General features: G+C 40.0%; 1 protein-coding gene across 1 annotated transcript in view; it reads right to left on the reverse strand.

The window, feature by feature from the left end:
- NT5DC2 (5'-nucleotidase domain containing 2) overlaps positions 1 to 23,872 on the reverse strand; it is a 62,003-nt gene that overhangs the window by 15,731 nt on the left and 22,400 nt on the right. The window contains exons 5-10 of the mRNA XM_065407956.1: positions 22,248 to 22,341; positions 12,466 to 12,594; positions 8,475 to 8,535; positions 7,681 to 7,783; positions 7,016 to 7,117; positions 2,911 to 2,992 (exon numbers count right to left, since the gene is read on the reverse strand). Coding sequence (XP_065264028.1) covers positions 2,911 to 2,992; positions 7,016 to 7,117; positions 7,681 to 7,783; positions 8,475 to 8,535; positions 12,466 to 12,594; positions 22,248 to 22,341 — 571 coding nt within the window. The remainder of the gene's footprint in view (positions 1 to 2,910; positions 2,993 to 7,015; positions 7,118 to 7,680; positions 7,784 to 8,474; positions 8,536 to 12,465; positions 12,595 to 22,247; positions 22,342 to 23,872) is intronic.

Here is a 23,872-nt window from a genome sequence, read left to right on the forward strand (position 1 = left end):
CAAAAGCTATACAGCATCATCAGGATGCAAGACAATGTGCTTTGCTATATTTAAGACAGGGTTTTTATAGGGTGGACATCTTTTTAGTAGGAAGGTGGTCTTGTAGACCACTTCCCTCTTATTCATGCAAAGATCATCCATTTTACCACTTGCAAACAGACAACACCACGGCTAGTGTAACAGCTTACTAGAAAATAGGAAAATACTTTAATTTTTGGCTGACTACTGTGAATGAGTGCTGGAAATAATGAGAGTAAGCACCTCAGTACACTATCAATAATAGTCCATGGACCAGAGCATGAGAACCCCCGACTTGGAAGATTCTTGTAGATGTAGGATTTATGAATACTACTTGGATTAGATGATCTCAAAGCGATTCACAAGCCATTCTCACAACATGCCTGAGGTAGGAACTCTATTTCTGGCTCTCCTATGGGACTGTGTGAGACCTTGGGAAAGTCAGAAATCTCTATATTTGTAACCACATGTAAGACTGAGTGAATACCTACCTCAAAGGCAGTACCTTCTCCTCGAGTAGCAAAAGATGCAATGTGTAAAATATAATCCATTCTGCAGGAGGATAAATGCTCCTCCTCTCAGTTACAATGGAACAAGCCCTTTTCATCCAATGTAGCTGAGCAGAGTCTGTTTCTAGGAAATTGGAGAGTTTGATAATTGGGTCTGGTGTCTCAGCCTCTGCGCTACACAAAGAGTCCATAAGGAAAGCGTGCTCAGTTATATACTTTTCTGGACACGTAACCTGGATAACAAACTGGATTGGAGATTGGACTGTTTCTGCCAGATAGTATTTTTGTGCAACTTAAGTTTTGGGCCAGGCTAACAATAATCTCTCTAATACAGGGCTAGATATTTTTAAGCCATTTTATGATACTCTGAGAGACTGCTAACAAAATACTTGTATTTAACATACTTTGTGCAGAGTCTCAGAGCTACATCAGTCACTGACAGGAGCCTTAAAGAGAAGCTGTCATTTGACCTCAGATTAGCATAATGACTTTGGGTACAAGGTCTCTGGCATGAAGGGTTTGAATCTTCCCCCCGCCCACAAGCAGGACTGCACAAGCTCCCAATTGCCCTTATAAGCACCATCAGGGCATCTGGGAGAATCCAGTAATTGGGAAAGGTATGAATCAATTTTGCTGCCTAAGAAAGCTAAGGGAATAATGGAGACTATCAGACACTCCCGCTAAGTTAACTGGAAGATTCCAGACACCAAAAGACAAATCTTTATTTTAAAGGGTTACAAGAAGGTTACAAGGTTAAGCAGAGAACACTATTGACCATTCATATAAACTGCTTATTACCAGAAACACCTTAACTCATTATTAAGTATTAAATGCTCTATTGAAATTAACTCTTGGAATCAAAAACAAATATTTTCCAGTTCTCCTTTCTTCCTGTGCCAGGAAAGTAAATGAAGTCAAATTCTGCTTGCAGTTACCTTGGAAATAATAGCAGAATCTAATTCACAAGTATACTGCTAAAGCAATTAGACATAGCTGTTACTGACCTTTGCCCAAACTCACTCCCTACTAGTCAATAGGGAGGGAAATGTAAAAGTTTAGCAGTGATGGAAAGCTTTTGGCTTGTGCAATAACCGAGTATCACAGAGTCTCAGAACTGAGATATATACACAAGTAGTACTTGTCACTGAGGTCCAACACCAAAGATTAAAAATCTTGTCAAATCAAGAGAGCCATGCCATTAAAGGTTTTGTTTTTTTTGCCACCACTCCCATCCTGTACTACAGAGCCTGCGGCATAAGTCTGCAGTATTTAAAAACTGGAAGCCAAATGAAACTCAGTCACTCAAATACACAAAGGGTCACATTCTCCTGTTACATTAACACAATAGCATTGACTAAAATGAGGTTGTGTCAGTATAACCAAGAAAAGGAGAATTTCTCTCTGACGAATGCATTAAGTACAAGGCCTATTGAAGAACAGAGCAGCATCCAACTTTGGTACATGCATGAAACAGAACAAAGACTGCTTTTTAATTTATTTGCTATCTTAGATATTTGTTTCACTTATTGTTTTTCAAGGAGAAACTCATACATGAGAAATAGGGAAAGATGAAAGAATTTCTGATGTTCTTGGGACAAGTCTACACACAGAAGGCGCACTGGTTTTATTAAATCAGTGTACCTTCTGTATGTGGACTCTCTTATACAACTAGTTATATCAGTTCAGTTTGCATCTGTTAAGCGCACAGGCACAAGCTAAACTGATATAAACCAAGTTTAAACTGATTTAAGAAAGTCTCCATATAAAGTTATATTGGTTTAACTAAATAGTTATTAAAAAGTCACATCTTTAGTTATAGAAGCACAACTGTGTTTAGACCAGGCCTTAGGAATGATCTATTGAGTGCTTGCAGTTGCAAGGGTCTCAGACCTATTATCTCTAGAACAGAAGAATCCCAGTTTTAAAGATCTGAAGAAAAGCATAACAGCAGAGATCTGACAGATGTACTGGAAATACTGAAAGTGTCTGAGTGGAGGTGAGGGAAGGGGAGAGGAGGAGTCTTGAACACCATGGGAATCTCCATGGAGAGAGAGCAGAAAAAAAAAAGGAATGGAAGATGCCATCTGTAACAGTCGCCACTGGTGTGTGGATTCTGACCCATGCCATGTGCCTTCTTGCCCTTGTCACGTAACTGGGACCAGGACTCCCTCACGAGCACTCCTGTGTTTCACACCCCTATTACACCAGCCCTCACAAATATTCAAATGACCTATTTTTCATATCACCAAGACTGTAGAGCTTTTGTGCTTAAAAAAAAAAAAAAAAAAAGCTTTCACCAGGCTGAGAACATAGGAATTATATTAGTCCCTATGGTTTTAGAGGTAATGAGCAAAGGAAATACAAGGCTTTATATTTTATTTACCTGTTTGTAGATCTTTCCCTTTTCTAGTTTGTTTATTTTGTCCCATTGGAGTGAGCCTTTGTCATCCAATTTTCTAAAAGGTCTAAAAAGGAAACGGGGGAGCAAGAGTTAAGTAACTCACATTTTTCCAATTGCCATACACAGCTGTAAATCACGTCATGAAGCTCCTAAATTAATGTTATGTAACTTGTACAAAGTGAATTTTAAGCAAAAAGTGACCTTTAGCTTCCTCTTCTCATGAGAATAAAATCTAGTTTTAGCCTATTAAAGTTTTTGTATTAACCCTCCCTACACTACCACAAACACCTGAAAGGTCTGTATTGCTTTTGAGGGACCAGGAAAACAAATGCTACAGTCAGGCAGCCTTTTGCCCAAACATATTCCTACCCTGGCTACTCTCTAGTTTTGAGGCACAACACACCCCATTACATACTACGCTATTAGGAAATCTCAGAATAGGGAAAAGCAGCTCTTGTAGCAGCAGAAAGCGGGGGCTGGTGGAATGGGGATGTAGCCTCCTCTCCTAAAGCCATCTTGGCATTTATACAACCTAGAAGTGGAAGAGAATTCTCTGTGTGCCATCTTGCTTGTCTCCCATCAATGTAGGAGTGGTCTCTGTTGTACAGTTTCTGGCCTAGTGTTGTGACTAAAAAGCAACGGGTTGCTAGCCATTTCTTTGGGAAACTGTTCCACAGTGTAATACAGCTCATTATCAGCAAGCTCTTCCTGATATACAACCCATGTTTTTTCATCCTATTAACCCTTATTATATAACTTGCTGCTCTGCTAACAGTCCATCTCATTTTGGGGTATACTGCCCTTCAAATATTTGTAGGGCTATGTCTCCCACAACCCCACTTAGAATTAAGATTAAATAGAATTTGGCTGAATGACTTTCTCTCCATAAATCTGGCTCCATTTACACTTCATTTTTACAATTTATAGCACGAAGGCGTTGATATTCAAAAACCCCCAAGATCTACATGCTGTATGTAGATACCAAGACAAGCTGTAAACCTCTCTCATGATAATGTAGATTAGTCACCTCCTCCTGCCTGAAAGGAAGTGAGGTGCCCACCTGTGAGTGGCTGTTAGGTTCCTAATAATAAGGAAGGCTGACTTTAGATTAAATAAATGAAAAATAAAAAAAATATTCTGATGCCACTTTCCTACACTATTAGAAACATGTGGATGTGAGAGAGGGAAATAAGGAAAACTAGTTCTATCTAGTATGGATATTCCAAGATACTGTACCAAGAATACTTGTAATCCTCAGCCTTTCAGAGTACTCTCACTTTCTGAACCTGTTTTGGTAGGTTACTTATTATTAGGATTTATACAAAAAAATAAAGGGGACATCTAACCAAGGCTGTCATAAATTACAGACACAAAATTATACCATCCACAGAACAAACTACCCTCTCCCACACATAGTACAGCTTTGATAGAAATTCAAACATTCATTATTTAACATGGTTTATAATGATGTACAAAAACCAGAGTATGAAGTAAGGTGTGAAGGTTTAGCGCTACAGAATAAGGAGCAGCATAGCAACAACAGGACTATTATTCACTCTTTGCACAGAATCAAATACTAGATACTGGAGATGGGCCTGGAACCTTCTCACCATACCCAAGAGTTTCCAAACCAAGGCTGATTACAGATGGAGAAACATTAGTAAAAAAACACTAGTAAATTTAAGAGTTCTCTGAGAGAACAAGTGTGCCTAACACCAAGATACAGTTATTTAGATCTTTTGATAATTATTCAAACAATAGTGTTATTTAGACATAGCATTGTCTGCTAACCAGTTGGTTCTTCAACACAACTGTGAATTGTGCAGTATTTTATGTAAATTGTAGTGGTTCCCCCTAATGCTGCCCTGGAACAAATGAACTGGTGGTGTTTGTATGCAGAGGTCTCAGAAGATTTTTTTTTTTTTTTTTTTTTTTTTAATACTAGTTAAAAGCATTCACTTAAAGTTACAGGAATGTTATTAGGTAGAAGTTAACTCTCTCCAATGTGCTACTGTTTCCGCAGAGATCTGTAGCGTAAATGGTCTTTGGTGGGTCACTAAGCAGCATTGTATTGTCATGTCACAGGATGAATGGCTCTCATGGGACATGGGTCCACCCCTACCAGACATACTTAGTGCACTTCCCCAGGTGGAGAAAATGAGCAAAGTACATGACAGGCAGGCCTCGAGGGGGCTGGAGGGAGGAGACAGCAAGGAGACAAGACAGACGCCTGTGGAGAGCTAGAGGGAAGAAGGGAGACTCCAAGTAGGAAACCCAGGGAGAATCAGCGTTCGGTACAGACCCAAAAGGAGCACAAGAAGGGAGCTCAAGTGTTGCTGGGAGACTGCAGAGCCCAGGAAGGGCTACAAGTTGAGCTCAGAGGGCAGGCTGAAGGTTGTTTTGAAGTCTGAAGAGAAGACTGATCCTCAGAAAAGAAGGGTTCTACTCAGGTTGAGACTGGGGTGGAAGACTGTTCTGGACTTGAAGACCCCAGAAGGGGTGGATTTTTCTTTAGGACTTAGCTGGAAGGCCAAGTCGCCGAAGCAACCAAACCAGGATGGAAGTTTGGGAGAGCCAAGCTGAGTGAGAGGAAAAGGAGGCAGTGGCTAGCCTGAAGCCAGGCAGCATAGGTGGCCTGTCACAGTGCCACGACAGGTCACCACAAACAGTTAAACTGGTTCACTGTTGTCGATTGATGTGAACATTTATACTACTAGGAAATGGTCTTTAAAGTTAATGTAGTGCTGGTGAAAGATGCTGGCTTTAGAGCACTAGATAGTGAAGTTCTTTAGGTAGGCAGAAAACAGTTAAATTATGGACAGCGTCAGCACAAGCCTCTCAAAACGAACCTCCCAATTCACCTATGCCTTGAAATATCTCTAGGTAGCAGATGAGAGGGCAACCTAATTTTCATGGTCTGTTATCTCCAGGATCTTTTTGCTAAGGCTACTAATTGTGTTCAGAGGGTGTGTTTTGTTCAGAGTAGATGTGCACTATTAACTGAGTGAGCACAATAACTGAATCCTGCACTTTCATCATGAACAGCAGCAGCATTACAGATAAAGACTTGCAAAAATATGCAGTAATTAAGAAAATAGTTATCCATGCCAATAAAAATGAAGCTGGTTTTCAGTAGAAAGCCACCTCCCTGCTGAACTGATCAGGTTTTTGGTTTGCAAAAAAAAGCAAGCAAATATGCTTAATGAATGGGGAAAACGCTGAACAATTCCACTCCTAACTGGGCTAATGGCTGGATTAAAAAGAATATTCTCTGCTCTTGATAATAGAATAAAATTGTGTCATTCATAAGTTGAGGCAGCACTGTAAAAAGATACAGGTTCTCTATATCTGTTTTCAAGAGCCAGCATGACCACTTCTCCCTTCTTATTTTGCAAGTCTAAAGGAAATCATTACCAATAAAAAATAAAAAACTGATATGTCAGAAATGTTTTCCTAGGAATGTTTTCTTTAGTTGCCAAGTATAAGAGTTAGTAAAAAGAGAAATAAGGAATAAAAATTAAACCACTACCACCACATACAGGGTGAAAGTACCAAGTAATTAAGAAACCACCCAACTTAAGTTACTTTGCCATTTGTTGGAAGGCTTGTTAAGTGCAGCGGGGAGGGGAGGGGGGGAAATTGACACATTCACAAGTTATACAATGTCCAGGCTTATTCAGCTTTCATACAAAGCATTCTGCTATTCTGTTCCTTTCCATTTCTTCTTCTGTACCATAAAACTTCTGATTTAACTTTGTTAAATGCCCCAAATTTAGGAACAAATTCTGCTTAGGATTTCAATAGAACTGCTTTTTATTAACAGAGGAATATATTTGCCATAATAGACGCATTTTGCTAATGAGTATCGGGAAGCAGGGGACCCAATTCTGCACCAGGCTTAGAATTTATGATCTAATACACACACACAGGCACTCACATACTCGCACCCTCCCCCAAGAGGGTGGACAGTTTTGATAAGAACAATACTTTTGAGATGGGTGGAGAGAGAAAGCAGAGGGAAATGTTTGCTTCGGAAAAGTTCTACAAGCCACAATGCAGCAATGCAATACGTTACAATGGAACATACTTGCGTCTATCAGTGAAAAAGGTGGGTTTATCAGCTTGCACAATGACCATGTCAAAGAGGTCCCGCCAGTTCTTGCCAACCATATGTTTCATTCCTTTATCTCTGCAAACAGGTGGAAAAGTTAATATTCCAAGTAATCCAATTTCAATTGGGCTTAAAACAAGTTTTTTTTTTAAATGTAGTAAGTCTTGAAGCACAAAGACTTCAAAAAACTTCTGACTGCGTTTGACTGCACATCCGTTGTTGATCACTAACTGACTCCTACCATGACACAGGAATTCTCCCTCGACCCTACCCTCAAAGCTCAGCAACCCGGTGTCTTCAGGAAGCAGAGCAAGTCTGCTGGCTCAGGAGATATTGTTCTGTTGGTATCAATAGTAAAAATGATGGCAAAATAATACTGGCCAGTCAGAGCCCCAAAAGAAAGCCAGAATAACAGCTCCCTCAAAGACAAAGAACTCTTGTGTGGTATGCCTGTTTAATAATCTTTTACCACAAGCCACTGCTCTCTTCCTCCAATCGAATAGAATTCTACTGAAATGTCCCATTAAAAACAGCCAGTTTACTACCTTCAAAGCCTCATTGAGGAAAATAGGCCCCAAACCGTAGTCTAATGCATGCAATTATAACCATTGATTCATATTTTCGTAACAGACGATACTCACACAAAGCTGAAGGGGCTGTTTGTAATAAGGAAGAGTTTCTTGTTGAGGTTAACCAGTCGGTTTAGGACAGCATAAGTTTCATCCCCATGAAGAATGTATTTCTCTGTTTAAAAAACAAAAAAACCCACACAAGTCTGTATCATCTTTTACTATCAATTTTTTCCACCCGCATATGGTTTACAATTTTGCCAGAGGGCTTTTAAAAAGGTTACCTATGAGACATCACCTGGAATGCAGAGGCCCATACTCTTGGGTACACAGCGTTATAATTATTGAAATAATAAGCAAGATGAATAGAGAATTACAGCAACAACAAAATAAAAAGCTAGCTTTATGTACTAGAAGAGTTTGCAACCCCCATGCACAAGTGAGTTAAGGTGCTTTTGGGAGGCAGGTAAACGTGAAAAGACAAGATGAACAATTACAGTGTCATAGGGCTGACTATATAGTGAAGGAAAAAAAAAAAAAAGAGCTCATCTACAATAGCTATGGCCTTCCCATATGGTACATTTTCCACTTAACTGCTAATATCCCCAACTTATAGGCAAAGAAAATAATGCTGGAGGAATGAAAGGACTGTTCTTTTCTTTGTAAAACAGCCTTGGTCAATACCAAAATACCTCTTTCAACTCCTTGGATAGCTTTAAACATAAGCTATGAACATGACCTTATCACTATCAGTTCTAGTCTGGTGATGTACTGTAAAACCAAATAATCCATTTACACATGTAAACATTCAATAAAATATGCATTAGCACTGAAAATTAAGAACAATGGATTTAAACTTAACTGACCCATGTCCTTCTCAATCCATTTGTACATCATTCCTTTTACGTGCACGTCTTTAATGGCATCCTAAAAAAGGGGAAAACGACAGCTTTTTGAGTTTTAAATCTGAAATTCCTGAAGGAAACATCTAGTCTGACGCAGAACTTCAATTTTAACCTGTTCTGTGCAGGTGTCTGTGTCAAGATTTAAGGGGTGTTGAAACAATAGTGTTCTTCACTCCATATACCAAAAAAATTCTCCTTATATAAACAAGGATCATTAAAAAAATATATTGATCTGCCTGTGTGTGTCTCTTTCATTATATATAATAAGGTGAGGAATCTCAAATAGTGCATGGGTGTCTGTCTCTTTCCTATATGTATGAAAGAGACCGCACCCATGCACTATTTGGACCTGCCCAACCAAGAATCCCAACATCTCCCCCATTTAACAAGGCCTGCAAGCTGCACACATTCGTTCCAAGAGTGTCACTCTTTAAACCATCCTATTTTCAGATTGTGTTTGTTAAATTTGTTTTACTTCTGTTTTTTAAAGCCAACACCAATTTCTGGGGTGGGGAGTGAGTGAGTTACAGACACACTTTTCATTTGTAAGGGTTTGGATGTTAAATTTTTCCTAAGGAGCTTAAACTTGGACATTTTTAGATCAGACACGTTCCATCATATCACGTGTTGTACCCCTTCACTGCAGATTCCTATATTCAGGGTCTACAATAATTTTAAACAAACATTTATATGCAGCAGCAGATGCTTACAGGGTTCCTTTGTGGTGGTGGCGGCAGAGCTGATATTCAGCAGCCACTCGAAGGCCATTTAATTGCTTGCTGACAGAGGAACAGTTTGAAGATTTGAACTGCACATCGGGACATAATTTAATAAATTGGACTTAAGTCTTTTGACATTTGGAGTTCAGAGATAAAAATCTGGTTAAACCCTAAAAACTGTTGCCCCATGTCATTCACCAATAGATCAGTCTACTAGATTCAGAGGCACAGGTACCAAACAGTGATGGGTTATCACCACAAGTGCAAGCTCCTGTGCAGAAAAATCTCTTCTGATGACCTGACATTGGGGACACAAGCAGACAACAGTAAGTCCTTATGTGCCAAAACTATATTCAGAGTGGAGAAAAGAATGCCAGGTTTGCTAGGCTCCTTGGTCGCAGACTCCTTATTCCACACAAATAAAAAGAGAGCCCGGAGTTGTATTGCAGCTGGAACCTTGAAAACCCTGGGAGATGCCACGTGATGTTAGAAAAGCTCTCTGAAGGATGGCAGGGCCGATAAACAGTTATGCGCTTTGTCCCCCAATACCAAGATTGCAGACCAACCTGAGCCCGTGAACAAATTGCTCACTTGCTTTAATCCCTGGGGCAACCAGTTAATATTTGACCTTTTGACCAGTACACAGTACCAAGCTTCATATTAAAGACGACAGCAGGTCTTTGAGAAGTGCCCCAAGATAACTGTGAATGTTTAGATTGCCCATGATAAATGTGTCTTGCCCACTAACAGCACGAGTTAGGATAAGTGTTGCCAACATGAGCCTGATCCTAAAAATACCTTTTAGTTCACTGAAAAAGATTTCCTACAAGGGTGGAGGAGGGGCTGCCAGTTTGTTTCCAAAGCTATTACCAAAGTATGTGCATCATTATTATGAGAATGCTCAGTTCTAGAAGTTAGCAACAGAGTGGGAGGAGTTTTGTATTTATTTCTTCACAAGAACTTCTGTCCTACTTTGCTTAATAATATTCTGAACCATGCCTGGCAGATTCTTTGCCTTCCAAAACACAAGAATTAGCCTCAGGAATTAGCCTCAGTGACATGAACAGGTAAGGTTTTAAAGAAGTATATTTACCCTCATTAGTCCTCAACTCAGACAAGATTCCCCCTGCCCCCCATTCTGCATTCGTTGGACACCCATCAGAACACACCACAGCAGGATGATGAATAATTATTGTGCTTTACGTGATCAGAATGCTGAGCAGATATCAACCCAAACAATGCACCCAGTGAGGTATATGCTGTAAGCATCCACTTTATACACATGAGAAACTGCAGAAGATAAGGTGAAGTAACTTGAGGCCAAAGAGCAAGCCAATGCAACAGCCAGGATTAGAATTTAAGAATCTGACAGTGCACTCATTCTTCTGGATCACACTGTAGTGAATATTGTTGCCATCCGTTAATAAATGGCATTGTTTTAAATGTGCTTATTTATACCTATAGTACAGTCATTTGGTCCCAAGTTGTAGATCCATCCAATGGCTTTGATGAAACCATTGACTGACTCCTCAGGACTCACTCCAAAACCAGACTAAACAAGTGTAATGCAATTCAGGAAGGCCTTTGCCATCTTGATATCCAGCCACTCAAGTACTAAAATAAAATATGCTATGTACATTCATCTCTGTAGTCTTTTCCCCTGCCCTGTATATTACAACATTGGTAGGACAGCTCCCAGAAGCTGAAAATTACACAGTTGTTTTATATACTTTCATCTGCTATACAAGGAGAAAATTTCATAGACTGTAATGGTGAAAAGCATATCTTCAGATTAATCTACTTAATGAATTGTCCTTTAGAACGTTTAAAATAACCAGACACTAAGTTAGTACCAACTGCATACAGATTTTTTTTTCAACCCTTAACAGCAGAAAGAGAAAAAATATTCCATGTTTTGATCATACAAATACCTGTATTTTAAATCTGAACATCAGCTCAACAGAAAACTCTAGGTTAGGTTCAAGTTAGAACAAAGCTTCCCATTTTCTGAAGTGTAAACATTCAGTTGGTGTTTCGAAACACCAACATCTTTTAGCTCACAGATCTTTTTGTATTTTGCAACTAATTATAAAAAGGTGATACTCAAACTATCCATGCTCTTAACATCACATAATCTCATAAAGACAGGATAAACCTATCTGTCCTCCAATCACCCCAGTAGGATACTAACGCCACAGAGTAAAATAGAACAACATCAATTAGCCCTTGTCCAGTTGTTCTTACACTTTGGAATAGTATGGGTTGAAAGGATGCATCTTCCCTAGGAAAACGAGGCGTTAACACAAGGTAAAAATCTTAGTGAACATGAGTTAAGTAAGACAAAGCAGTTGGAGTTTTCACACGTTAGCAGGTTGAGGTAAACCAGGTTTACCTTGAACTACCTTGTCTTCACTAGGATTTTACCTTGAGTTAGAACATTCTTTTTTCCCCCCAGGGAAGACAAAAAGTGCAGCGATGCAGTCCTTACCTTTAGGTGAAAATTTGCACACTGCTTCTCATAAGACCCCACTTAATCAAGTAGGAATTGAGAGCCCCTGCCCATGGAGGAGAAACCGTATGTCCTACATGGGGTAGACCTGGAGTCTTTTAGGGCTCTATCTAGGTCAAAGGACGCATGGGATTCACCAAAATTTTACCTATAAATTAACTGAAAATTCAGAATACAACCAAGCCATTAGGCTAGTCAATAATCCCCTCACGTGAGTGAAGAGATATCCTGCCCATATTGGTGGGCAACATCAGAAAAATTAGATCAATGCTAAGGGTTTGGGGTGTTTTTTTTGGAGGGGTGAGGGTGATTTTTTTTTTTTTTTTTTTAAATTGCCCCTTTTAAATAAGGGAGGATCAGACAATGGTCTACAAATAAAAGCTGGGACTTCCTGAAGCATGTTGAATTAAATAATTCAACTCTTCTGTCATTTTTGGGGCCCTGACCTAGCAGGCCTCTAAACACTACCAAAATAAATGTTAAAATAATAATATAGTGATCTAATAGTATACAAAGATCTCAAATTTTTTTTTTTTTTTTTTTTTTTTTTTTTAAAAAGCACTGTATGTGCACCAAGGCTCCCCAATTAAAAAACTAGATGTTAGAAATAATAAAAGCTTGAGTTTGATGTTACTTGTGAACTCTGTACTAACAAAAAGACGTAATATTAACTGTGCCATATACATACTGTTACATAAGCATTTCAAGTGTTCCTTATACTCACAGATATGTCCTTGTAAAGATGAACCTGGTCAAACTCAATGCCATGATTTATGAAATAGTCAATGACAGAGGAGAGCAGGGTCATTTCAGGAAGGGAGAAGATGTCCATGAATTGTTTAATTGAAGGACCCTGATCAGAAGGGGGAAAAAAAGTTGTATTAGAAATTGCAAGAAAGCTGCGAATGTGGTGTTAAAGAGTTCAGAATGGTTTCCCATGCCAATTAAAAGGGTGTGTGTGTGGAACTTGTACCCCTGCCCCCCCCCCCCCCCCCCCCACAGCTCCACAAGCTAATTAGGGTTGGCTCACATCGGTTTCCAGATGAGACCTCCAAAGCAAGCCTAGGTACTGCTGGATGCATCAGCGACTTAGAAGGTGGCACTCTGCCCTTAAATTAGGTACTTATATAATGTAACAGTTCTTTGGAGCACTTGACAAAACAGGTTTCCTGACCACTGTGGTCATTAGATAACCACAGCACTTTCTATAAGATATGGGGAATTAGCCAACCTAATACAGTATTCTTCGCTTCCTGTTCAGAACTGCTGTACAACATTGCAGTGCACTGAGAAATGGTTGTGTTCCACTCCCGAAGGGGCTACAGGTATCCCTGTAAATCCCCCTCATCCATCTCACAAGAGTGCCAGGAGGCTTAGTTAAATGTTTATGATGTGTTTCAAGACACTCAGATGCAAAGGCATCAACACTTCAAAATATTATGCTTAATTATTCTCCTGGTGAGGTTTCAGATGGTATTGAACTGATCAACAAGTAGCAAAATGATTTAAACAATGTGTGCCCAAAAGATAACAATGGTCAGAAAACTCCTGCCACACAACGCGATAGCTCCCCAGTTATTTCAATCCCATTAATTATACAAACGCTGAGTTTATTGTAAAAGTTATAAAATTAGTAATAAAAAATTAAATGTCTATGGGCCTAATTTGGCCCTGCTGTGAGTAGATGTTACTCTAGAGATCGCATTGTCAAACAGCAGTTTTTGGACCACGAATTCTAGTTTAATATGATTTGCTAGCTTTATACATGTAGAGCTCTCTCTTCTTAAATACAACAGGACTTTGCCAGAACACAGATACAAAATAACCACCACTGCATCTCTTTCTGATGTACGAAAATTTGGAAGAGAGATTCCCAAATCTCTCCTGAGAGTTGCAGATGAATAAGTAATTTAGCTTTTCATTTGTCTAGTGCCAGAGTGGCTGTGAGAATAATTAAAGACATCTGGTGACGGAAAAGCAGTTTGGGAAGTGCTTGGAACTGCTCAAGAATCTATCGTCTATCTAGCTATTACGGATATCTGTGCACTAATTGCATACCCCAGAGCCTGGAAGTTTGACCCATAAACAAATTCCCTAGCAAATAGAGACCTATAGGCCCAGCACACTCCAGCATGTCCATGGCCTCAAAGTCAATGCATATAAAGGGAGTAACATGGAAAGTATACACAAATAGTATACAGATATGAGGAAGTGATCATAGAAGGCCTGTACCCCTGAAGGAGAGTGCTGACTCACTAAGAAATGTATGTCATCAAACGCTCTAGACGCAGTAGGCATCTTTCACCAGGCACAAGAGATAGAGCGTTTCCAGAAACATTTTCCAGATGTTTAGTGTTCCTAACCCCATGGTGACAAAAGCACTACCTCAGAGCTCAATGACAGCTCCTCCTCCTCCCCCTCCCCCTCCATGGCCAGTCATTACTGAGGGAAACTATGTGCCAGTTCCTCAAACCAGGCCACAAAGAAGTGTTGCATCCAGGCAACCTGCACAGAGTTAAGTTAAGATACTGTTCCATTTCATCCCAGATGGAAGAGTCCATTGGTTCATCCATTGTATTAGATGATATCTATTACAAGAGTGTCAAAATACAGGTGACATTTTAATTGATAAAACATAGCTACCTTGATTGGAATTTGGTTAGGAGACTCATGTTGAGACCTTTGCTCTTGCAAAAGCGTCATGTGATTGTTAATGACCAGAAGTAGTAAGGACCTATTTTTACATCTAATCCAAGAGAGACAGCACCTTCTTTATTAACTGATGTAACAACTTGTATTACTTTTCATCTTTCAGTATGAAGAGATTTAATTATATTTATTGCACAAGAGCATTCTGGCACTACTAAGATGACAAGAACACTGAATCTGTCTATTGAATCCAACCATTGGTTCATCAAGACTAATGCCCTGCCTTTGGCAGAGGTCAATAACAGATACTTCAGGGGAAAACCAAAACCCCATAGAATGCATGTATGCAGCCACAGAATGTCAAGAGGTGTCTGAAGAATTCTGTCCTGAACCTTATGGCAAGGAGATCATGATGGTCTCTCCTGATGTTAAAGTCTATGAGATTAGACCACAAAGTGGTTTATTTATATTTTAGCTTGGTTATAGAATTACCTAAGCCCTTTTAAAATACAGTATTTATTCCATGACCTCATTACAGTGCATTCCACAGAGTAACTGAATACTCATCTCCTCATACTATGGGAGTTGTATAACAAGGAGGAGGGACTGATCAGTTTCTGCTACGCCCCCCCCCCCCCCCCCAATGTAATTCATATACTTTAGTCAAGCCCCCTTCTAATGCTTCTCCCTTCCAGGCTTTAAAAAAAAGTTGGAAGTTCAGAGCACAATATTACACCTCTGAACTAAAAAAGCATGTAAATCCTCATGGATTTACTGTCCACCGACACGAACTGTCTCATAGCTCTTCAAAGGATACTGCAAATATTCAGCTCAAGAAAGAATACAAATGGGTTTTGAAAGTGATTTTGCTCTCCTTACTGCAAGCCCCCGTAGCTTAGAAAGTGATCATTAAAAAGAGATCCAGTGTAGCTATGAAGTGATGGTGAGGGAATTTCTTCTCCTCCTTTACAGCAAGGAGAGTCAAAGGAGTTTAAATTTGTGCACAGTGATTTTAACAAATACCTTATAGGTCCAGGTTAGAAACCAAGAAGGCAAGCCAAACATCTGTGATAAACTTCAGGAGTTTAGGGGGAATCTGTTTTAATTAGTAAGCAATCAGCAGAAGCACAGAAAACATTAGCTTTAGTTCCTCGGAAAGTACTTGTAGGAACTTTGCACTGATGTTCTATATTTCTGATTCTAATATAGACTTCCAATTCTCTCATTATGCATTTTATTTAATTCAGTTGGTCTTTAATAGTTTAGAATTGAATAATTCCTTCGAAGTACACTACAGACACAAGAAGTTTAAAAGTTTGCATTCAGCTGTGAAAGATACAGTAGAGAGGATTTGCTGAACCAGAAATAATACCTAATGGCAGATGAGAGACTTGTTGGATCTCCGGGTCTTTCTGACACAAATCCTATGCAACGTGTACTGTTGTGTTTGGAATGATAATATTAAAAGTCTGGAAGGGAATAAGAAAATAGACTTTTCTCCTAATTATGATTAAGATTGGTTCAACCAAGTTTGTCAACACTGCATAAACAAGCTGAAGAGGGAGAATTCCATTTTTTCTAGTTCCATAAAATAAACCTGACCCTCTCTAAAACTGATGTGCTCATCTTAGCTCATGGCAGGGCACTGTTTCCAGAAGGAACCATAAAAAGCATTATACACATTAGCCCTTTAATCCATGTAATAAATTCTTAACATGCTTAAGTGTCAGTCATCTGCCTACTAGCAAGAGTCAATAATAAAATCTACCATGGATTTCCCAACATGTGAGCAAATTTAAGTCCCGATTCCCCAGTAGGGACTGGAGTATGTTTGGTGATATTTGAGGGGCCTTTGCATGTGTCTCACACATACACAGACCTGGAGAAGAGCTCCGTGTAAGCTCAAAACCTTGTCTCTCACCAACAGAAGCTGGTCCAGTAAAAAAAAAAAAAAAAAAAAAAAAAATTACCTCCCCCACCTTGTCTCTCTAACATGCACAGAGTATCATTGACTGGCTCCTGAACAAGTCAGATCTTCATTGCTCATCACCAAAGGAAGCTTCTCCTTGTGAAAAGGGGGAAGAATTAAAAAAATAAGTAAAACGATCTCCCTGGTATCAAAAATGGGAACAAAAAGGAAAAAATTGATGAAAAAGTTAATGTGTCTAAGAGATCACAAAGAAAGGTAGCTAGTTATATTAGAGCACACGTACTACTGTAGCTATACTGCATACTTAAGGCAGGTGCAAGTCTAAAAAATTTGGAAGTTTGCTATTCACAAAAAGTTACATTTATGAGTACTGTGTGTACAGATATTTCACATTCTAAACAGACATACTCTCAACGTAAGAGCTGTGAATAATTCTCGGCCACAAACAAAGTATTTGCTTTTCCAAAGGGCTAACAGCTCAGATTAGCCTTTCCCATGATAGAGAAATCAAAGTGACCTTGGGTTGTTGACTTAGCACAACTGACTTACAGGGGTATTACTGGAATGTTTGGAGGAAGCCTGCAGTTCAGCTACCAGATGATTCACCAATGCCAGAACTAACTCAGGGTCTGAAATGAGGTTGGGGGTGGGATTTATGAACTTAGTTTTTCCCAAAGCTTCCATGGCACCAGGGCCGGCTCTAGGATTTTTGCCGCCCAAAGCAAAAACAATTTTGGCCACCCCTCCGCCCCGTTTTTTAATTACCCCACCCCCGGCCCCGCCTCAACTCCGCCCCTTCCCCAAATCCCCAGCCCTGCCTCCTCCCCCCAGGCTCTCAAGCCTAGGAGGGAGGGAGGGAGGGAGGGGGAGAAGCGGCGCCCGCGCCGCGGCCACTCGGAGTGGCCCCTCCCTCCCAGGCTTGAGAGCCTGGGAGGGAGGGGGAGAAGCAGCGCGCGAAACGGCCGCTCGGGATCTCCCCCTCCCTCCCAGGTTTGAGAGCCTGGGAGGGAGAGGGAGACTCCGAGTGGCCGCGGCGCGGGCGCCGCTTCTCCCCCTCCCTCCCAGGCTCTCAAGCCTGGGAGGGAGGGGGAGCAGCGGCGCGCGAAACGGCCGCTCGGGATCTCCCCCTCCCTCCCAGGTTTGAGAGCCTGGGAGGGAGAGGGAGACTCCGAGTGGCCGCGGCGCGGGCGCCGCTTCTCCCCCTCCCTCCCAGGCTCTCAAGCCTGGGAGGGAGGGCGAGTAGCGGCGCGTGAATCAGCTGTTTCGCGCGCCGTGGCGCCCAAGCGGCAGCAGCAGCGGAATTGAGCTAGGGTGGCCGGGGCACATTTTTAGGGGCGGCATTCTGGCGCCGGCCATGCCGCCCCTAAAAATGTGCCGCCCCAAGCACCAGCTTGTTTTGCTGGTGCCTAGAGCCGGCCCTGCATGGCACGAAGCTAGACAGTTCTTCCAAAAAGAACATTTGACTCCAGCCCAGCTCCTTTTCAGCCAATGTAGACAAAATTGAAAGGTGCCAGTGGAAGAAACTTAATATTGCCAGACCTCTGACTGTGCAAAAAACCCAAACACAGCGAATCTGATCCACAGAGAATAATTAAAAAGCAGTTTCTGGAGCCCTATGCAGTGCTGAAGGCAGATGGATTTCTCTGGCTGTCTGTGCTGCTCATACACGCACTTGAATAATAATCCAGGCTCAAGGTTAACCGATGCACATTCATTCTCTGGAAATAGTATTCAAGACAAATGGAAGTATTAAATCCAACATACCTTTTATTTTTAACATTTAAAAATGCTTTTTGAATGAAAAACCTATCTAAAGATATCTGAGCTATAATGTAGCTCATCATGGAATAGGGATTATAAATTCTAATTTTATAGTATGAGACAATATATTCATGTAATGTTTAAGAAAAGTTTTGTAAATGAGTTCCAATAGTTCATGAATTAGGGACCCAATTTTATGGGATTCCAGGGGCTTCTGTATAGATTATTTAAGTTAATCTTTCTACCTACTCAATGGAACTCAGTGCTCAGTCTAGAAGATACCATCAAAGATGCTTAGTTTTGCAGTTCTCAAACTGTGGATTTGTGTCTCCAGAGATAACATGCTTGTTAACAGCAAAAATGTTTTAAAATAAAATAAAATAAAATAAAATAAAATAAATGTGAGAAATAATAGACCTCAACCCAATTGCCCCTCTGCAAATTTGTGTACACAGAACCTCTCTCTAAAAGTGAAAAGTTTCAAAAAGTTCAATGAATAGAAGATTGTTGGGGGCAGAATAGATCTGGACAAGGAGAAGTCTGGAGATAATGTGAGACAGGAGGGACAGGCAGTAGAAACAAATGTTAAACTGTTTGAGCAGCATATTCCAGAAGTCTTGAGGTCTTTGAGGGTAGCCTTCATTGATTTGAGATCTAACATAACTTTCTCTCACTAGAAGGGAAAACCTATAATGGCAGCGGGCCATAAAAGAGGCCCAGTTTGGGAATATTTTAATTAAGTTCCTCTACCTGTGGGAAAGAGGGGCATGTGTGCAAAATGCAAACAGCACAACAAAGAAATGCAAGGTCTGGTTGCCCGAACGAAACATCATGAGAAGTATTCCTTCTCAGGAGGAAGCTGTGTTGAAGATGAAAGGAACATGTCTGAACATGCAGGATCTTCAGGGGGTAAATTTTTTTATTTCATACTTCTTTCTTAAGGACTGCCTGTCTTCCTTCTGAACTATTCTTGAATTCTCATGTTTGAGAAAAAAATATATAGTTGTTACTCTATGGTACTATCATTTTAGATGATATCATTTAAATATCTGAAATAGGCAGATCTTCCTTTTACAATTTCACCTTTAAAGTAGTACTGAGTGTCAGTGAATGTAATGAGTAATACTAAATCAGCAGTATGGTAATAATCCTTAAATAACTGCATTGACTTATTTTGTTTAGGAGAATCCATCCTCAACATAGAGGATTCTGAAGACTATCTACCTTCAAGACCACCACCATTTTCTATAGTTTCAGAGTTATCTGCCAATGACAGTGTTTCAGTCACATCATGTATGTCACATAGCCACAGTATATCACCTGTAGCAAAAAGGAAAAAAAAATCTCCGTCATCCAGAAACAACCATAGGTAAGTTTGTGATAAGAACCAGCAAATTACAAAAAGAGGTAATTGATGAAAAAATTGCCCTGTTTGTTTATGCAACAAACTCTCCTTTCCGGTTGATTGAGAACCCACACTTTATTAACATGGTTCAGTCATTAATACCAGGATACAGTCCACCCAATAGAGCAGATGTCACAGGCAAATTGCTGGATAAAGTGTATGAAAGAGAAATTGAGCAGTGTGCAAAAGTCTAGAGGGTAAAATTGTTAACCTGAGTCTTGATGGGTGGAGCAATGTCCACAATGATCCTGTTGTATGTGCTTGTGTGACAACAGAAGGGAAGAATGTCTTCCTTACAGAAACAATTGATACATCAGGAAATGCACACGCAGCAGAATACTTACAAGAAGTACACCTCTACCCGGATATAAATGCTGTCCTCGGGAGCCAAAAAAAAAAAAAAATTAAAAAAATCTTACTGCATTATAGGTGAAACCGTGTTATATCGAACTTGCGTTGATCCACCGGAGTGCGCAGCCTCGCCCCCCTGGAGCGCTGCTTTACCGCGTTATATCTGAATTCATGTTATATCGGGTCATGTTATATCAGGGTAGAGGTGTAGCAGTAAAAGCTATAACAAACTTTGAAAAAAAATTCAAATGTCTAGTACGCAGCTTGGTCACAGACAGTGCTGCAAATGTATCCAAGATGAGAAGAAATTATTTAGAAGAGAGTCCCAAGCTAATAACATACGGTTGCAGTGCTCATTTGATGCACCTCCTAGCCAAAGACTTCAGTGTTCCAGAAATAAAGGCTAATGTTGAAATTGCAAAATACTTCTGTAAACCACTTTGCAACAGCTGCTCTGAAAAAAGTGGGAGGAACCAAGCTCACTCTCCCACAAGACGTGCGATGAAACTCAGTAGCGGACTGTTTTGAGCACTATATCAAGAACTGGCCTAATCTGATGACAGTTTGTGAACAAAATCGTGACAAAATAGATGGCACTGTCACAGCCAAAGTTCTCAACATTGGGTTTAAGAGAAAATGTTGAACACATGCGGAGTACCCTGAAGCCTATTTCTGTAGCTTTGAACAAAGTGCAGGGAAATAGCTGTTTTATGCTGATGCTGTTGAAATTTGGAAGGAACAGAGTGAGATCTTAAAAAGAGAAATATGCAATGACAGTTAAATTACAAGCATTAAAAAAAAAAAAAGGGGGGGGGGGGGAAGGGACAAGCACTATCTCCAGTTCATTTTCTTGCAAATATTCTCAATACTCGGTACCGGGGTCAAAGCTTAACTGCTGAAGAGGGAATTTGCTGGATGTCCATGTCATAGCCATCATCCCTCCATAATGCCAACTATAATAAACTTCAGAGCTAAGGGTGAACCATTCAAGAAATAGATGTTAGCTGATGTTTTAAAGACAGTCACACCAGTGAACTGGTGGAAGTCACTTAAGCACTTGGATTCAGAGACTGCTGAAGTGATAATCTCACTTAACAGTAGCTTCTTCTGCCAGTGTAGAAAAAATATTTTCTTCCTTTGGAATAATTCATTCCAAATTGAGAAATCGTTTGGGGCCTGAAAAACCAGGAAAGCTTGTTTTTCTTTTCCAATTATGAACAAACAGGAAAATGAAGGTGAAGACAATTGAGTTAGCTGCAGAAGCCAATATTTTAAGTTTCTCATGTTGACCTGGCTGACATATTTAAAAAAAAAAAAAAAATTGACTATTTCATTTAACTATTTTAGTTTAAAACAATTTTAACAAAAACAAGCCTGACTTTAAAAAACTTGAATGTTTAATTAAATTCAAAAAGTCATATGCTTGTTTTGTTAAAATATTATATGTTTGCTGTTGGAGAAAAAAAATCCAGAATACATAACATTGTTTTAGTTAAATAAAACAATTTAAATGTCTGTCTGGTGATGTTCTCCTCCGAATACAGCAGGGCAAGATTATCCTCTAAATATTAATGATTAGCCTGTTGAATTGGAGATAGTTCACCTCCCAATGACTTCATAAATCTCTGCTTCAATAACCTTTGGTAAATGAAATAACCAAACAATCAATCATTCATTTTCTGATATAGCTGTAAAACTAATCTGAAAAGTTTTCAAAATAAATCACTTTAAAAATGTATAGTGTGCACCTTCTAAAAATGAAACCTACATCTATCTCGGAGTTGTGAAGAATATGTATTAAGGTTATAACAATCAACAAGAATGCACTTTTATGTAGAAATCCATGATTAAAATCGAGTCTTCCTGACTAGTGATTTAAATCATGAACAGGCATCCCAGCATAGTTGGTACCTGGCTGGATTTGATGTAAATCAAATGTAAATTTGATGTAAATCAAATCCACCCTGGTACCAACTATGCTTGGGATGCCTGTTCACTAGAGCACACACACACACACACACACACACACATGTTGGCTCTTTGCAGATATCAACTGCTGTTAAATGGCCTGATGACTGTCATTAATGAGGCGGGCTGGAACTGAATGGATGACCTGAATGTGAAATACACCATACTTCATCGAGAGCCATTGAGTCCTGGACCAATACCCCAACAATTTAAAAAAAATATATTTCCACAGGCAGATCTCAGCTTCTATACCCCCTGGAATAAACTCTGGGGTAAATTCCCACAAAAGCAGAATGTGTTTAAACTGGCAAGTGCTGTCCTTTTCTAATCTGGAAGAAGCTATAGTCACTCTCACTTATTCCTTACACAGCAAGGTTCCCAGTTGATAGTAAAAGCCAACATATCAGTTTTAAAGAATGCACTGAAGTGCTGCCTACAATACCTTGCCATAGAAGTCACTCATCTGGTACAGTGGGATGTGCTGGGTACCACCATATAATTCAATAACCTCTTCATCAGGCACTGGCTTTAGCCCTCTACAAGACAAATCACACAAAAAATTGCATCACTAAATGTTAGCAGCCACTGGGTTGCAAACCAGAGAGGAAAGATAGGTAACCTCCTTTTAATAAAGCTCTAAAGTGGACAAGAAGTGGATATTGGCATGAAGTCTGTTTTTACCACCACATGGCATTTCACTCATTCACAATTCTGAAAGAGCAGAGATAATCTTCCATAGGACATTTGTAAACAGGTACATAAGAACATAACATAAGAACGGCCATACTGGGTCAGACCAAAGGTCCATCTAGCCCAGTATCCTGTCTTCTGACTGTGGCCAATGCCAGGTGCCCCAGAGGGAATGAACAGAACAGGTAATCAAGGGATCCATCCTTTCGCCCATTCCCAGCTTCCGGCAAAGAAAGGCTAGGGACATCATCCCTGTCCATCCTGGACAATAGCCATTAATGGACCGATCCTCCATGAACTTATCTAGTTCTTTTTTGAGCCCTGTTATAGTCTTGGCCTTCACAATATCCTCTGGCAAGGAGTTCCACAGGACTGCCGCTGCACACTGAGTGGATATTTTCAGAGAACTATCCACAATGACTCCAAGATCTCTTTCTTCAGTGCTAACAGCTAATTTAGACCTCATGATGTTATATGTATAGTTGGGATGTTTTCCAATGTGCATTACTTTGCATTTATCAACATTGAATTTCATCTGCCATTTTGTTGCCTAGTCACCCAGTTTTGAGAGATCCTTTTGTAGTTCTTCGCAGTCTGCCAGGGACTTACCTACTCAAGATAGTTAACAGGCTCTAGCTTGATTGAGAAGGTTCTCTATACCTTGATTTAGTCAACATGGGAAAGACATTCTGGTTCCATATATTTTTATCTCAAGGAGGACATGCACCATTGAACAGATGTGGCTGGCTTTGATCTTGCCACAGCAAGGTCAAACTAATGCGAGATGCAAGACTTCTCCATACTTCTTCTCAGAGAGAGACAGCACATGTATCAACCAAATACCAATGTACAATCTAGAGCTAGTCAGCATTGTATAATTAAAACTCATCCAGAGTTCCTTCAGGTAATTACTGTATTACTAACTTAACATGGCAAGAAACTGTGATGGTGTAAGAAAAAGTTTCATGTGGCTTTGTATAACTTGTGCAAATACACCTCTACCTCGATATAACGCTGTCCTCTGGAGCCAAAAAATCTTACCGCGTTATAGGTGAAACCGCGTTATATCGCATTTGCTTTGATCCACCGGAGTGCGCAGCCCCGCCCCCCCAGGAGCACTGCTTTACCGCGTTATATCCGAATTCGTGTTATATCGGGTCAATTTATATCGGGATAGAGGAGTATTTTTAACACAGAACAGAGGCTAAAATATATTTTACTGGTTAGTTTAGCTTTCATAACCAAGGATGTTGTCTCTGTAAAAGACTATTCAACCTGGGTAAACCTTACCTAATATGTGCCCCTAACATTCAACTATGCTTTCAGGATTTAAAAAGCTACGTAAAATTAGTCTGCGGATGTGGAGATGATGCACAC

Source organism: Emys orbicularis, chromosome 7 (genome assembly GCF_028017835.1).
Source record: "Emys orbicularis isolate rEmyOrb1 chromosome 7, rEmyOrb1.hap1, whole genome shotgun sequence".
Lineage (NCBI taxonomy): Eukaryota > Metazoa > Chordata > Testudines > Emydidae > Emys > Emys orbicularis.